This window comes from Melopsittacus undulatus, chromosome 3 (genome assembly GCF_012275295.1).
Source record: "Melopsittacus undulatus isolate bMelUnd1 chromosome 3, bMelUnd1.mat.Z, whole genome shotgun sequence".
NCBI classification, from domain to species: Eukaryota; Metazoa; Chordata; class Aves; order Psittaciformes; family Psittaculidae; genus Melopsittacus; species Melopsittacus undulatus.
Window position 1 is genome coordinate 56,363,555 of NC_047529.1, and position 16,627 is coordinate 56,380,181.

At 36.7% G+C, this 16,627-nt stretch overlaps 1 protein-coding gene across 1 annotated transcript in view; it reads left to right on the forward strand.

The window, feature by feature from the left end:
- Window positions 1-16,627, forward strand: part of GRIK2 (glutamate ionotropic receptor kainate type subunit 2) — a 399,537-nt gene that overhangs the window by 219,172 nt on the left and 163,738 nt on the right. Inside the window, exon 10 of the mRNA XM_005145088.2 lies at window positions 6,585-6,791. Coding sequence (XP_005145145.1) covers window positions 6,585-6,791 — 207 coding nt within the window. The remainder of the gene's footprint in view (window positions 1-6,584; window positions 6,792-16,627) is intronic.

Sequence of the window (16,627 nt, forward strand, 5' to 3'; positions counted from 1 at the left end):
TCCAGGGAGCCGTTGGTGTAACAAAAATCTAAAGCAAATTACTGTAAAGCCTTTCAGGCATTTTTCCACTGAGAAAGCTAAATTTGCGTGCTGTGTAGTTTATGGTGCTCAGAAAATCACCCTTGTCATAAGATTCGGCATAATTTCTCTACTTCTAATAACCTTTGGGCCTTCAGACTTGCAAAGTATGCAGTGATATGCTTGGCCACAGTGCTTGTTTGTATTTCAAATGTAAAACTAACTGATGCTTACCAGAAAAAGAATGACAAATTTTGAAGGGAGTCATAATATATGAATGAGTGCAGTGGGATCAGCACAAGTTAAAGTTTGACTTGGCAGAAAAAGGTCAATAAAGCTATTTTTCTCCTGGCTGGGTGCAAGAAGAAGGTAGGATGACAATTTATTTATATCTCTGGATAAGGACTGAGAAGTACTTTGGGTTCCAAATTTACAGCCTCAACCCAAACAACTTCTCTCAAATAACTCTCTAGTGCTTCAATTACCTTTTATTTTTAAGTGTTAGTAATAAAACTATACTTCTACATAATGGCAAGGATCAATTTATAACTCCTTTGTTGGGCTTATGAACACCAAGGATCATCAGTCTAGGAAAATGCCTGCTGTATTTACCAGATGTCTAGGTTTTGCATTTTTTTTCTTAGATTTTCCCCACAGTCTTTTGAAAATCTAAGACACATCATAAGAAAAGAATGTTTTGCTTTCCATTATGGTAAGATCTAATAATGTCTTTGATATTCTTCTGAAGACAGTATGATTCAGTTCAGCTGAAAAATAGGTTAGTACAGGCTGCACTGTTGCAACAGTTTAGTGCTTTCACATTCTGTGGTTTATTGAGTCAAGTGGTTTTGCTTGAAATAGGCATCCACTCATATCTGTTCTGCTTTACTGGAATGGAAGCTTAGTACACTTTCTTGGGATGCAGCTAAATTAATTTAAAGTCTGGCTAAAGTTAAGAGTAAATTCTGAGGGAAGAAATAAAACTTTTTTTTTTTTTTAGCAGTGTGATAAAATGAGGAGTGAAAGTGCAGAAAAGAACAAATATGGCTTGAATTCTTCAGGTTGTGATTTATAAAAACATAGTTATGACTACATGTTTCATGACCCAAAAGGTCATATTAGTGACTCATCCAGAAAATATTTTAGATGTCAAATAAGTATTTTCATAATTACTGTATATTATAGACAGTATAGTGGAAGTAGGTGACTTTGCAGGGATCTTTGTGTCTGGTCATAGTTTCTTCTATAGAATATCCTGGCTGTCTCAAATGAGTAATGAGATGCCTAATATTTTACATTATTTTGATTGACTGTAACTAGTGGATTGCTTTTCCTCTCCCACTTGAATTTTGACTGCCAACTGTGGAAGTCTGTTGTGTATTCCTTAAATCTGACATAAATGTTAATTAGAAATGGCAGCCTTTTAACTCCAATATCCCTGGTGAACAAAAGCTAATGATTAAAATTCTCTGTTCTAACAGTGTCAAATTTTGAAAATGTTTTTTCTGTTTTCATCAGGGATTCTGCTTTCGTCTTGTTTTGCTTTTTTCAGTACTGATAGTAATGTTAATGCTGATGATGTAGATAGCTATCCATAAAAATCAAAATTGGAATGTAGAATTTATTGTTGCCATTTCGAGAAATATCTTTGTACTTGATTTTTAATACAGCTCACAGAATAATTCAAGTAAGTATTTCTTATTCTGAAAAGAAAACATGTAGATCAAGGTTACAAAAAAATAAAAAAATCAACCAGTAATTTTTTCTATGCCCACAGTTGTATAGAATGTGTTTCATTCAAGTATTAGTTGTTCATTTTAAATATTAAAAAAGTCTGTAAAGCTGTAATATTAATTTAACATGTAGAAACATAAGCAAAATCTTTTAGTGTGTAGGGAAGCTTGAAGCTTGTGATTCAACTTTTTTTTCAAAACCAAATACAGATAAATTTTGCAAATGAAACACATGAAAATGTGTAGTGGAAAAACTGTTATATTGACATACCTAAAGAAATAGTCTTTGGTATGCTTGCTGTGTATTATAGAAAGAATGCAATTTAGAGAGTTATTATGAGAAAGCCAATTGTTTACATTCATGGAATATTAACACATAGTCACTGATAAAAATCATGGTGCTTAAAGTTCATCATGCAGCCAGGAGACACCAACTTATCAATAAGACAAAATGTCTTTATTCATCACCAACACATGTAAACAGAAATTCTTCATGAAAAGAGCAGTCATCTGTCACTTGGGGGTTATATCATTCTTGAATGAACTAGTAATTTTTCTGTATTACTCAAGAAATACTTTTCAAGGATTTATCTTGTAGTTACAGACATAATTTTTAATCTACCTGCTATTTTACTTGTCCTTGTGACCATATATTTATTTAGTTTTAATTTAGAATCATAAAATGGTTGGGGTTGGAAAGGACCTTAAGATCATCTAGTTCCAACCACCCTGAGTTGGGCAGGGACACCTCACACTAGACATATTTTCCTGCTTAGTTTATCATGATGATTCTGATTCTTCTCATTTTTTTTTATCCTGAAAATTATCATTAGTAAGTTTTTAATAAAATTTTTTTCTTCTTTACATCCTCTCTAGATCTGCTTCATTTCCTTCTCATAATATTTTTTACTGAATGAATCCTTACTCCTTTCTAGTCAACTGGACTAGGTAGCTCCTTTGCAGATAATTTCCCTTGTGCTGAGATAAAGGCCACATAAATTAGATGCCTTTTTAACTAGCCATAAACCTGCATTTTATAAAACAAGGTCACTTTATATTACATCGCCTTTGAGTTACTAGAATTGAGTGTCTTTCATTTACCTACTTTCACAGGACTAGAAAGATCTCTGAGAATCAAACCCTATTCCCTTACGATCTTTTTTCCTCATGATCTCAGATCATGATCCTCTCCCTCACGATCCCAGAATTCTGCAGAGTATCACAGGGTGGCATTCATCTGTATTTAAAAACTCCTAAGGCATAGAATAACATTTCTGGAAAATGAAAAATTCTATTCTACTATATACGTGTTTGTTATACTGTTATCCTGAGTGGTAAAAGATATTGGTGGTATACCTCAAATGAAGAATCAAAGCTTTTTCTTTGTTTGCTATTTTTCTTCCTCTAAACCCTCTTATTTTTTAAACAAATAGTGGGATGAAGACTTTCCTTTCCGAGACAAAGCTACTCATATGAAGTATAAACAGTTGAAACAAAACCAATGCTTGAAAACTTTAAATTTGATAGTTTGGTGATGTAGGTATACACTGATCATTGGAAGGAGTGTACTGCATGTACATTTTTAATTACTTGTTTGTTCTAAAAATATTTACATTAAATACTATGAATTATATAACCGTACGATTAAGTGTATATATATGTGAACCTTTTGATTTTATGTAATTTAGACTCACATTCTTGAGCAAGGTTTATAGACTTTCATGATTTAAATTTGTGAGAAAATGTCTGTTTATCTAACCCTGAATTTCAGATGTAAGCTAATGATGCTAAAACTTTATTAACCCATGTCTCTTTCTCATTGTTCCCAATTCCCTTTATCTTTTTTCTTTATTTTCATGTTCTAAGTGTTTCTATTTATATAAAATTAATTTGGGTGATTCTTTACTATTGAGCTGGCCAAAGGTATGCTGCAAAGTTGTCAAATTTCATGCATCAAGAGTAAGGTTAACCAGAAGCAAAATTAATTTGGTTGAACTAAAGTGTGGTTTTTAAATTACAATAGCTCTCCCTTTGGTTGCTCTCATTTCAGAACAAGAATATTTGATAAAAATATATGGTAGAATCAATTTTCTGTAGTCTAAGTTAATTCAGAGTAAGCATGTTTTCTGGAAATGACTCTGCATGAGGATTTTTTCAGGAATCTTTTTCTTGGAGCACCTGTGTATGGACAGTGCTTATTCTGTGGCTTTTGCTGGAAGCTACTTATGCCATTCCAAGAAATAATGAAAATGCTAAAGGAAAGGTTTTGTTTGTTTATTTTTTGCTCTAGGGAAATGTATCTAGTTGAAAGACTATTAATTTCAGCTGAAAATGCTTAGAAGACCTTAAAGAACATTTTGTAAATATTTTGAAAGCAAGTCTGACCAACTTGTTTTGTGATGTGTTATAGTAAGTTTTAAGGGTCATATTTTTCAGGAGCTGAAGGGTAAAATTAAAATGGGAAAGAAGTTAAAATAAATATTTTAATATCTAGCAAGCACTCAGTTTAAATAATCTGTCTACATTATCAATGATAATAGTTCTATTGAAATATTTTTGTGGAAGTAATAACCCACCAAGAAGCAATGATCATCTATATGTTTAATGCATAGACAATTTCCTAAGAGTGTATGTAGTAGCCAGTTTTACATTAGCACATGCTACAAATTCAAAACCTGAACACATAAAGCATGTAGTAGATCCTTTGCAGGGACTTGTGCAGAATACATGAATGACACATTCAATATTTAGAACGTGTGTTGCATATTACCAGAGGAAAAAGAGAACTAGAGAAAACTTTGGGATTACTAAGAGCTATTACAGATCTTTGCTAATTGCAGTGGTTTCTTTGCTTTGGCATTTGTGTATTTTGTCCCTGCATAAGTTTTATATTCAGGCTTTCCTTTCCTTTCCTTTCCTTTCCTTTCCTTTCCTTTCCTTTCCTTTCCTTTCCTTTCCTTTCCTTTCCTTTCCTTTCCTTTCCTTTCCTTTCCTTTCCTTTCCTTTCCTTTCCTTTCCTTTCCTTTCCTTTCCTTTCCTTTCCTTTCCTTTCCTTTCCTTTCCTTTCCTTTCCTTTCCTTTCCTTTCCTTTCCTTTCCTTTCCTTTCCTTTCCTTTCTTTTCTTTTTTTCTCTTGTCTTTTCTTGTCTTTTCTTGTCCTTACTTGTCTTTTCTTGTCTTTTCCATGTGCCCTTCACATTTTGAGCTACATTTCACTTCCTCCCTACTTTCTTTTAAGTTTCTGTTGATTGAACAATTCATGCTTGAGGTTTGCTGGTTTTCTGCACTTTCTGTGTTTTGTCTTGGCACAGCTTGTGCTTGGCTGGTAGTGTGCTTTCATTAAGGAATCCTGATTTCCCCTGAGAAACTTTTTTCTTATAGTTGTTATAAGTGAGATATTTCATAACAATTGTCTTTTTACACTTCTTTTTTTTTGAACAAGAGATCTTCCTGCTCCCTCCTTTGCATTTTGAGTAAATTTTTACATGCTAAAGTCCCAGTTTTATGCCATGGGACACCTCAATACACATGTTTACATAAGGAATGCTGATAAATCCCTATTAAAACTGTCAGATGCCCATAGAATGAAGTGCTTTAACCCCAATGAGTGCTGATGTGGAAGTTTAGGGCTCTATGTATTTTCTTAAGTTTACCCTGGAGAGTTTATCTGATTATTCATTGCGACTTATATCTGCTGCAGTAATTGCATTTACTATCATTTGTCTTACCTTACTTGGTGCTTATTTTTTATTATTCTAAAAAATGAAAAAAAACCCCATGTCTAACACATGACGAAAGACTGAGCTGTGTATTTCACCTATCAAATAAAACTTGAATACTGGTGTCATATTGTAGCTGAGAAAGATACCATTTGTTTTTTGTCTTTTTTCATTCATTTGATGAAGGCTATCCTATACTGAGAAACAGATGTAAAAATCCCATCTTTTGCTTAATGTTAAAGTTTTTTCCCATAATTATGAATACATTGACAATTATTTTAATTTGTTCACCAACCACTATATGCAAAAAAGTCACATTGTAATTTAAACTAAATATAAGAAAATGCTTAAAGAAAATAAATTTTCATGAACTGTATGTCATGGAATTTGATTTTGAGTTTAATTTTTCCTGGTTTTGCTGCAGTCTTGGAAATGGCAAACTATAACTTGAGGCAACAGAACAGTACGAATTTTCACTTAAATTTTCCTCCTCCTGTAGGTTTTCTACACTTTACCTGAAAAAGCACTGAGAAAACCTTTAAAATACATGTGTAAAGAAAAGTGTAAAATATGATACTTTAAACATTTGATGTTCAAATTTTCACTGAAATTTGCCTCCTCTTGTAGGTTTTCTACACTTTACCTGAAAAGATGTTGAGAAAACATTTAAAATACTTGTGTAAAGAAAAGTGTAAAACATAATACTTTAAACATTTGATATTCAGGGTCTGAATTAATTTGTTTCAGTTGCCAAGGAACACTGTTTCTGCATTTCAAGAGGCTTATAATGCCCATACAAACAATGTATTTGGTTTTAATGTATAATGTAATTTGTTAAGAAGGACACTTAAATTTAGTTTTGTATGTATTCCTTGAAGATATGTCTATCGCGTTTCAGTGTCATTTTTTTTTAAGAAAAATGGTCTTTTGACTAACTTCAGTTTGAAGGTAAATAAAGACTTTAGACAGACCTAACCAAAAGCTAAAAGGATTCTACTTTTAATTATAGTTCTTTGTACAGGGAGTGCTATAATGCCAGTGTACTACTTTAGATTAAAAAGAAACAAAATGTATGAGGGCACTCATTATCCATTCTGTCTTTTTAATTTTTACAGGAAGAGCCATATGTTATGTTCAAAAAGTCTGACAAACCCTTGTACGGAAATGATCGATTTGAAGGTTATTGCATTGACCTCCTCAGGGAGCTGTCTACTATCCTTGGATTTTCCTATGAGATTAGACTGGTGGAGGATGGAAAATATGGAGCCCAGGAAGATGCCAGTGGACAGTGGAACGGAATGGTTCGTGAACTAATTGATCATGTAAGTTAACTTTTGTAGCCTTCTATTATCAGTTTGCATTCCAACACTATACTATTTGTGAAGATTTTATGATAATGTCATTTGAATAGTACTGTTTTGGAATATGAGGCTGCTTAAAGAAGTAATGCAAGTAGATTCACATCAATGATTTCTTTAGTGTAGAATTTGCTTGTTAAACAATGACTGTTCTGCATCTCTGTTTTGCCTATAGGCAGTGTTTGTTTCTACCAAACTGGTTTAGCTCTTCCATGGCATATGCCTAAGTCAAAATATGGAATAGATAGTATTCAGAATTTATTTCTGAGAACAAATATAAGATTTTTTGTGACAAAAATCTACATCTCTTTTAATCAGTAGAAACTAGGCTTTCTCTTCTGATAGTGGACCAGAGATTTTCTCATAGAGAAATTTCTGTAGGGAGTGTTAATATAAATTATTTGATATACAGCAAGAACAGGAATATCTTTCTTGAAATAGTAACAATAAAGTGCAAATAGATCTCAACATATACTAAAGAAACAAATTAATGCAATATGTGTCAAAATAGATACCATAACAACTACTTGTAAATGAGTAAGGTAAGCATTCCTTCCTGTCTTTCAAAGCATAAGTTCCCAGTTGATCATGCCAGTTAAATTCAGTTTCTTGGAAGCATTTTAGTAAATTTGAAAATTACGACATAGTCCCTTTTTGCATTTGGGCAGATTGCTTCAAATAGAGACATTTGGTCAAACAGAGATAAAACATATTCTGCACATCACTGTCAAATAGGAAGAAGGGGAGACAATTTTATAGTGAATTCAAGTGAAACCTGCTAATAGTGGCAGAAACTGCATGAATAGCTGAATTAAAAGTATTCACTAATCTTGTTTTCAATTTGTTGTAAGATATTAGCAGATGGGCAGAACATGTGCTAATCAAAATATTCATATTTACTAGAAGGGTTATTATCTTCTTGCTTTTCTAGTAAATAATAATCTGGAATTGCTGTTGCAACAGTTATACATTATGCCTAACTTCAAACTTTCAAGATGACTGTGTAGGAGTACTATGTTTATATTAACTTTAAATGTGTGTACGTATTATACTTCATACTCATACTTAGAAATTAAACAGACATTTAGCTAGACTCTCTGTCCATCTCTATCCATGCATATTTGCAAATATGTATAAATGTATAAGCATTCATTGCTATTAGATTTTATGGTTGTTAAATGGCATCATCATCTGGAACTAATTTTCAATGATTGGAACTAATTTTCAACAGTTGGGGTGGATATTGTGGAAGCATTTCTTATATAATTCTTCAGAAGCAGAAAAATCACATTTTGGTATGCTTTTATTATTCATAGAATCATAGAATCATAGAATAGTTAGGATTGGAAAGGACCTCAAGATCATCTAGTTCCAACCCCCCTGCCATGGGCAGGGACACCTCACACTAAACCATAGTACCCAAGGCTTAATCCAACCTCGTCTTGAACACTGCCAGGGATGGAGCATTCATAACCTCCCTGGGCAACCCATTCCAGTACCTCACCACCCTAACAGCAAAGAATTTCTTCCTTATATCCAATCTAAGCCTCTGCTGTTTTAAGTTTTAACCCGTTACCCCTTATCCTATCACTACAGTCCCTAATGAATAGTCCCTCCCCAGCATCCCTGTAGGCCCCCCTTCAGATACTGGAAGGCTGCTATGAGGTCTCCATGCAGCCTTCTCTTCTCCAGGCTGAACAGCCCCAACTTTCTCAGCCTGTCTTCATATGGGAGGTGCTCCAGTCCCCTGATCATCCTCGTGGCCCTCCTCTGGACTTGTTGTAACAGTACCATGTCCTTTTTATGTTGAGGACACCAGAACTGAACACAATACTCCAAGTGAGGTCTCATGAGAGGAGAGTAGAGGGGCAAGATCACCTCCTTTGACCTGCTGGTCACTCTCCTCTTGATGCAGCCCAGGATACGGTTGGCTTTCTGGGCTGTGAGTGCACACTGCTGGCTCATGTTCATTTTCTCACCACCCAACACCCCCAAGTCCTCCTCCACAGGGCTGCTATGAATTTCTTCTTTGCCCAACCTGTAGCTGTGCCTGGGATTGCTCCAACTCAGGTGTAGGACCTTGCACTTGGCATGGTTAAACTTCATAAGGTTGGCATCAGCCCACCTCACAAGTATGTGAAGGTCCCTCTGAATGGCATTCCTTCCCTCTAGTGTATCAACAGAACCACACAGCTTGGTGTCATCAGCAAACTTGCTGAGGGTGCACTCAATTCCATTGTCCATGTCACCAACAAAGATGTTAAACAAGACCGGTCCCAACACCGATCCCTGAGGGAAACCACTCGTTACTGGTCTCCAGCTGGACACTGAACTGTTGACCAGAACTCTTTGAGTGCGACCATCCAGCCAGTTCTTTATCCACCAAGTGGTCCACCTACCAAATTGATCACACTCCAATTTAGAGACAAGGATGTCATGTGGGAGTGTCGAACGCTTTGCACAAGTCCAGGTAGATTACATCAATTGCTCCATCCCTGTCCATCACTTTTGTAGCCCCGTCATAGAAGGCCACCAGATTGGTCAGGCAGGATTTTCCCCTAGTAAAGCCAGGCTGGCTGTCACCAAGCACATTTCTCTTTTTCATGTGCCCTAGCATGCCTTCCAAGAGAATCTGCTCCATGATTTTGCCAGGCACACAGGTGAGACTGACTGGTCTGCAGTTCCCTGGGTCATCCATTTTCCCCTTTTTGAAAATGGGGGTTATATTTCCCCTTTTCAAGTTGTCGGGAACTTCACCTGACTGCCATGGTTTTTCAAATATGATGGCCAGTGTCTTAGCAACTTCATTCGCCAGCTCCCTCAGGACCCGTGGATGGATTTCATCAGGTCCCATGGACTTGTGTACATTCAGGTTCTTAAGATGGTCTCGATCCAGATCCTCTCTTACAGTGGGCCCAAGGTCTAGGTTTTCACAGTCCCTGCGTCCGCCTTCCAAGACTCGGGTGCTGCGGTTAGAGCCTTTGCCAGTGAAGACCGAGACAAAGAAGCCATTCAGAACCTCAGCCTTCTCCAAGTCCTGTGTAGCCAGTTCTCCTGAAAGTTTCCGGAGGCGGCCTACATTGTCCTTAGTCTGTTTTTTAGCCGCTACATACCTATAAAATCCCTTCCTATTATCTTTAAGATCCCTTGCCAAGTTTAGCTCCAATCGGGCCTTAGCTTTCCTAACTTGGTCTCTAACTACCCTGACAACATCCCTGTATTCATCCCAGGCCACCTGTCCTTGTTTCCACCTTTTATAAGCCTCTTTTTTCTTGTGAATTTTTCTCATCAGCTCCTTATCCATCCAAGGAGGTCTCCTGGCCCTCCTGCTGCACTTCCTTCTAGTCGGGATGCAACACTCCTGAGCTTGTAGCAGGTGATCCTTGAATGTTAACCAAGAGTCTTGGTCCCCCTTGCCCTCTAGGGCTATATCCCATGGAACCTTGCTAAGCAGGTTCCTGAAGAGGCCAAAGTCTGCTCTCTTGAAGTCCAGGGCAGTGAGCTTACTGCACGCTCTTCTCACTGTCTTGAGGACCTCAAATTCGACCATCTCATGATCACTGCATCCAAGACTTCCCTGGAGAGTCACATTTCCAACAAGCCCTTCCCTGTTGGTGAGCACAAGGTCAAGCAGGGCACCTCTCCTCCTCGGCTCCTCTATTGCTTGCAGAAGGAAGTTGTCTTCCACACAATCAAGAAACCTCCTGGATTGCTTGTGCCGGGCCATACTGTCACCCCAACAGATGTCAGGGTGGTTGAAGTCCCCCATGAGAACAAGGGCCTGCGAGTGTGTGGCTTTTCCTATTTGTCTGTAGAGTTCTTCATCCACAGGTTCCTCTTGATTAGGTGGTCTGTAACATATCCCCACAGTAATGTGTCCCGTCACCGATTTCCCCTTAACTCTGACCCACAAACTTTCTGTTAACTGATCACCTGTCCCCAGACAGAGTTCCATACTCTCTAGCCTATCCCTAACATAAAGGGCAACTCCCCCTCCCCTCCTACCGGGCCTGTCTTTTCTAAAAAGCCTATAACCCTCCATTCCAACGCTCCAGTCAAAGGAGCCATCCCACCATGTTTCGGTGATGCCTATTATATCATAGCCCCATAGCTGTGCCCACATCTCTTGTTTATTCCCCATGCTATGGGCATTTGTATAGAGGCCCTAAAGCTTTCTTGAACAAGTACTAGTATGGCCTCCTAAGCTTTTCACTTAAGATAATCTTGAAATAAAATGCATTTGAAGTAGTTGCAGCAGTTAAGTATGTGGAACTGGAACTTTCCCAGTCCTTTCCTCTTGATAACACAGACAGATGTTCCTTTTCCCATAGATAGCACATAACTAAACTTAGATTAAAATTTATTTTGCCTTTTGAAATGATGTTTACTTAGGATTGACAAAAGGTTATATACTGTGCTAGTGCCTAATGGAAGATGTAATCTAAGTTCTTAACAGGATCACAACTTTTACTAATCTCTCTCAATTTCTCAATTTTGAAGCTTTTCCTTTAAAATTTTCTGGTTTTATCTAGTCTTATTTAGTAATCTACGTGAATACATGCAATTTATTTATACATCTGTGCCCTTTATTTGCATGAATATTATTTGTACTTTTTATTAGCAAGGCACACTTAAGATGACAATAATTAAAAAAAAAAAAGAAATTCCAGAAACATAGTCATCATATTTGATGTTTTTATATGGTTAGTACTTCACATGGGCAGTTAGCTTAGCTTTTAAGTCTTTATTTTCCATTATTTTTTAAAGTGTTAAAAGGGTTTCATTTTATATCAAATGATCTAACAGACTCAATTACTATTGGATAATTTTGATATCCTGTGAGTGTAGAAAAGAAGATGCACAATTTATATAAAGATAAAATTACCAAAAAGAATTTAGATTTTTAAATAAATTGTTTAAAACTCTGCTTAGTAACTTTAAATAATTGCATGGACCCAAAAATTTAAGTGAAATTAAGGTAATATTACCTGAATAGAGCTCAACATATCATATCGGTCTCAGGCGTGAAATTCTATACTGTGAACGAAGACTGAAGTCTACTTCAGGCTTTGTGTTGTTTTCAATTTCTTTTCCCATAGTTTACTTGCATTTCTTCTTTCTTCCACTTTTTTACTCAGTGTTCAGATATGCCGTCATTCTGATATTGGTCTCCAAACAATGACTAGTTTCCTTCTGATTAACTGATAGATATTTAAAAATTAGTTCAATGATTCCTTCATTTTGACAACTGAATGATAATGGATTCTTGTTGGAAAAGACAGTAGTTTCTCTAGTTGCGAATGGAAAAGAAATATTCATAACAGCTATAGATGAGATTTCCCTATGGAAATTCAAATGAATTTCTCCATTTAAGCGGCCTGATTTCTTTGCTACCTTTCTTTATTCAATATTTTACCTTCATCTTTGATTAATTCAAGATCAGGATGTTAGAGATTTTGAGGTGAGCTAAAATTTGGGTATTTCGATCTTTTAGGGATGCCTTCTTCAAAAGAATCCTTAAATTGAATTGCTGCCTTTCATTCAAGGAATTTATTCAAGGGTAGATTTATTGAATTTGGTTTGAATTTAATGATAAATTTTGTATATTTCAGGTTGTTCTGTGGTGATAAAAGTTGATATAACACTGTATTATATTGTATTACATATATAGTGTGAGTGTGTAAATTATGTTGCCCTATAACTAGCAGATACTGGTAGAATAAAAATGCATATTTTTTCTTCTTTCTGTTCAACATTCTACAGCTCCAAAATTACTTCAAAGCATTCTTATCATAGAGTTCTAAAACCAGCAAAATATACTGGTTTATAAATGAAAATGAAAAATCCACTGGGAAGTAATTTGTTATTATTATATATCATTAAAAATAACATTTTTTTCACCTTGCTCTTTGAATCTTTTTCAGCAAAAAGCTTATGTAATAAAAATAGACTTTAAGGCTTGCAGATCTTTTATGATTCATAAATAATTATAGAAAACGTTAGATTTTTAGATCATGACTACTCTTTTATTATAAGTGAGGATTAAACTTTTCTTTGTTCCTCAAGAGTAGGATTTTCAGCTTGGAGGAATTTAAGAATTATGTAGTTGAACAATTGGAAATCACTACCTAATTTGAATTAACTTCAGACATAACTTAGTGTTTTACTTCAGTATCTTTTGAATTTTTGAAAACCAATATTTTACTAATAAATGCTTACATACAAAATGTTTATGTTTATAGAAATAATAATGGCTTTTTATTCTCTCAACTGAATAGTTTCAGATGATTATATAATCAGTTTAAAATGTTTCTGGAGACATCTTCTTCAAATAACTTGTCACTTTTCTTTCATCCTCCCCAGTTTACCGTCTTTATGATCTTGAGGGACTAGAGCCAAACTCTTTGTATTACTGTGTAGAAGTAAAAAAAGCTTCCAATAAGCAGTAAGGTTGTAAAAGTAAACAAAGCTTCCAATAAGGAAGGTTGCTTCCCTTCTGAAACAAACAAAAATCTATACAAGTAAAGGAATTTCAGTTTCTTCCACCTCTTTCTTTTCTCTCCCTTCCCTTTTCAAATTTACTTTCGTCATGTTGTTTAGACTCTCTTGTTTTCCTTCATACTTACAGCAAGTCTTGCCCTATAGAGCCTCATAACGAAAGGTTAAGGAGCTTCACTTTCTTCTTTTCAAGGCTAGATACAGTTTTCCTGCATGTAATTTTCAAGGAAAGGTCTGAATAAAATGCAAGACAGTATAGCCAAATCTCTTTAATTAATCAAAATTTCAGAAAATTTGACAGCAGCAGAAGTTAGAGACTCTTTAGAAGAGAGATCAAGCATTGTCTTTTGCACTACATTGTATGTGCTGGATAATTAAACCTCTGGTCTATCAGTGCTTTTTAGAGCAACATACCTGCTTTATGGCTCCTTTTATCGTATTAGTGAAAACACTGGCCTGATGTTAATATTTTCAAAGTCCTGTGTAACACCTAACTCTTACTGATTGTTTTTTTAAGTGATGCTCCTAGATTAACTGACACTCATATTCTACTACTTATTGAACATTGTTGTTAGTTCATTGTCAAAATATTTCTACATAGAGGATCACTGGATTGTAACACCTTAATCAACAATAATATTTTATATCAGGTAGAATGCTACCAAGTCCTCCTTTTGCTATTTCTAGAATTACTTAGTTGTTTTTTGGAAGACTCAGGTTTTTGCTAAGGGCTTCTGTGTTTGTCATCATCAGGTTCAAATAATACAGATGTTTCTCAGGAAAACCTAGCTAGTAAACCAAAGGCTAGTAAATCAGTAGTGACTTCAGAAATGTGTTTTGCCTTACTTCTCTGTATTTGGAAAATTCAGGATTTTGACAAGTGGTCTATCTCTCTTCCTTTGTGGGCAATATTTAGGATTGCGAACTGTCATTAATTTCATATTTCTTTAAAAAATATAGATGTAATAGTTTAAAAAGATAAATCAACTAAGCAAGCATTAAAAAAACAAGTAAATGCCTAAAATATGAGACAAGTGGAGATTAAAAAAAAGGTTCTACAGAGAATTCCTTTATATATGACATTTGAGTGCACTGCTGATGAAAAATTAAACTTGTGCTGATAGAAAACCAGTGAACTAGTATTCTAAGATCTTACTTATGAATTGCAAGAAGGGTTTCAAACTATTTAGGTCTTATGTTTAGGACATTCTCCTATATCGTAGAAAGGTCTGAAGAACAATCTGGGGAACTACAGGCCTATCAGACTGACCTTGGTGCTGAGGAAGGTGGTTGAGTAGATTGCCTTAAGGGCAATCATGCAGCACATGATTTAAAAGTTAGCATAGGTTTATGAAAGGCAGGTCCTGCTTGATTAACTTGATCTCTAGGTAGATGAAGGAAAGTTTGTGGATGATGTCTACCTAGAGTTTTAATAAAGCTTTTGACACTCTTTCCATAGCATTCTGCTAGAGAAATTGTCTGCTCATGGCTTGGATGGGTACATGATTTCCTAGGTAAAAAAAACTGTCTGGATGGCCAAGCCCAAAAAGTGGTGGTGAACAGAATTAAATCCAGTTAGTGACCAGTCACAAGTGGTATTTCCCAGGTCTCACTACTGGGGCTAGTGCTGTTTAATCTTTATCAGTGATCTGGACAAGTCGATTGAGTGCAGCGTCCTTAGGTTTGTAGGTACCAAGCTGGGCAACAAGGTTGATCTGCTGGAGGATAGGAAGGCTCTACAGAAGGACCTGGACAGGCAGTATTGATGGGCCAAGGCAAATTTTATGAGGTTCAATGAGTCTAAACACCAGGTCTTGCACTTGGGTCACAACAACCCCATGTAAAACTGTGGGCTTGGGGAAGAGTGGCTGAAAAGCTGTCTGGGGGAAAAAGGAACAGGGGATGTTGGTTGAAAGCTGGCTGTATGTGAATTGGTAGTATGTCCAAGAAGGTCAATAACATCCTCGCTTGTATCAGAAATAGTGTGGCCAGCAGGACTAGGGAAGGCATTATCCCCTTATACTCAGCACTAGCAAAACTGCATTTCAAATCCTGTGTTCATTTTGAGGCCACTTACTACAAGAAAGCAATAGAGTTGCTGGAGCAAGTCTAGAACATGGCAAGAAAGCTTGTGAAAGTCTAGAGCATAAGTCTTATGCAATGGCTGAGGGAACTGAGGTTGTTTAGTCTGGAGGAAAGGAGGGTGACAGGAATTCTTACCTCTTTTTACAATAACCTTGAAAGGAGGTTGTGGCAAGGTGGGTGCCAAGCTTTTCTTCCAAGTGACAAGTGATAGGACAAGAGGAAAGGGTCTCAAGTTGTGCCAGGGAAAGTTTAGATTGGATCTTAGGAAAAAATGTCTTCACTGAAATGTTTGCCAAGAACTGGAACAGGCTGCCCAGGGAAGTGGTGGAGTCACTATCATTGGAGGTATTTAAGAGATGTTTAGATGTGGCACTTAGTGACATAGTTTAGTGATGGCACTTAGCAGTTAACCAACTAGGTTAACAGTTGGACTCAATGATCTTTCCAACCTAAATTTCCAACAGACTGGGGCTTGATCAGGGAACTCTGCTCTGGCTGCTCCGGCGATGGCCAGCGTAGGCACCCAGCCAGAGCAGATGAGAAAGGAGGCTGCAGTGCAGAGCTTGAAGTGTAGAGAGTGCCTGCACTGGTCTTGTGAGGGGAGAGTGCACAGTGAACAGGGCTGCACTTGGTGTGTCCTAATGGAGGTCCTCCTACAGCAGGTAGCTGAGCTGTGGGACGCTGTCAATAGGCTAAAAAATGTCAGGGAAGCTGAGAGGAAGGAGGACTGCTTGCTCCAGGCCCAAACTGTGCAGGGGCCTCAAGTGTCCATTGTAGCTCATGCAGGAAAGAAGGAGGGCATTACAACAGGAAGCAGGGAACTAATAACAAAAACAAAAGCAATGAAAAAAAGGGGAAGAGCACAATTAAAAGCAAGGGGCTTCCTTCTAAATGTGATGTCCCCACACAGAACCACTTTGCAGTTCTGCAGGCAGCTAACAAGGAAATACTCGCACCATGAACAACTGGCTGACGCACTGGTGAAGAAGATCACTACTGGTGCTGCCAGGAAAAAGCGTTGGGCCATAGTAGTAAGGGACTCTACTTTGATAGACACAGAGGCACCCATCTCTTGGCCTGACCCAGACTCAAGGAAGGTGTGTTACCTACCAGGGGCTCGGATCAGGGATGATGCAGAGTCAAACTGACTATTACCCACTTCCAGTTGTCCATGTGGGCACTAGTGATGTAGATAGTAGTAGCCCACAGAACATTAA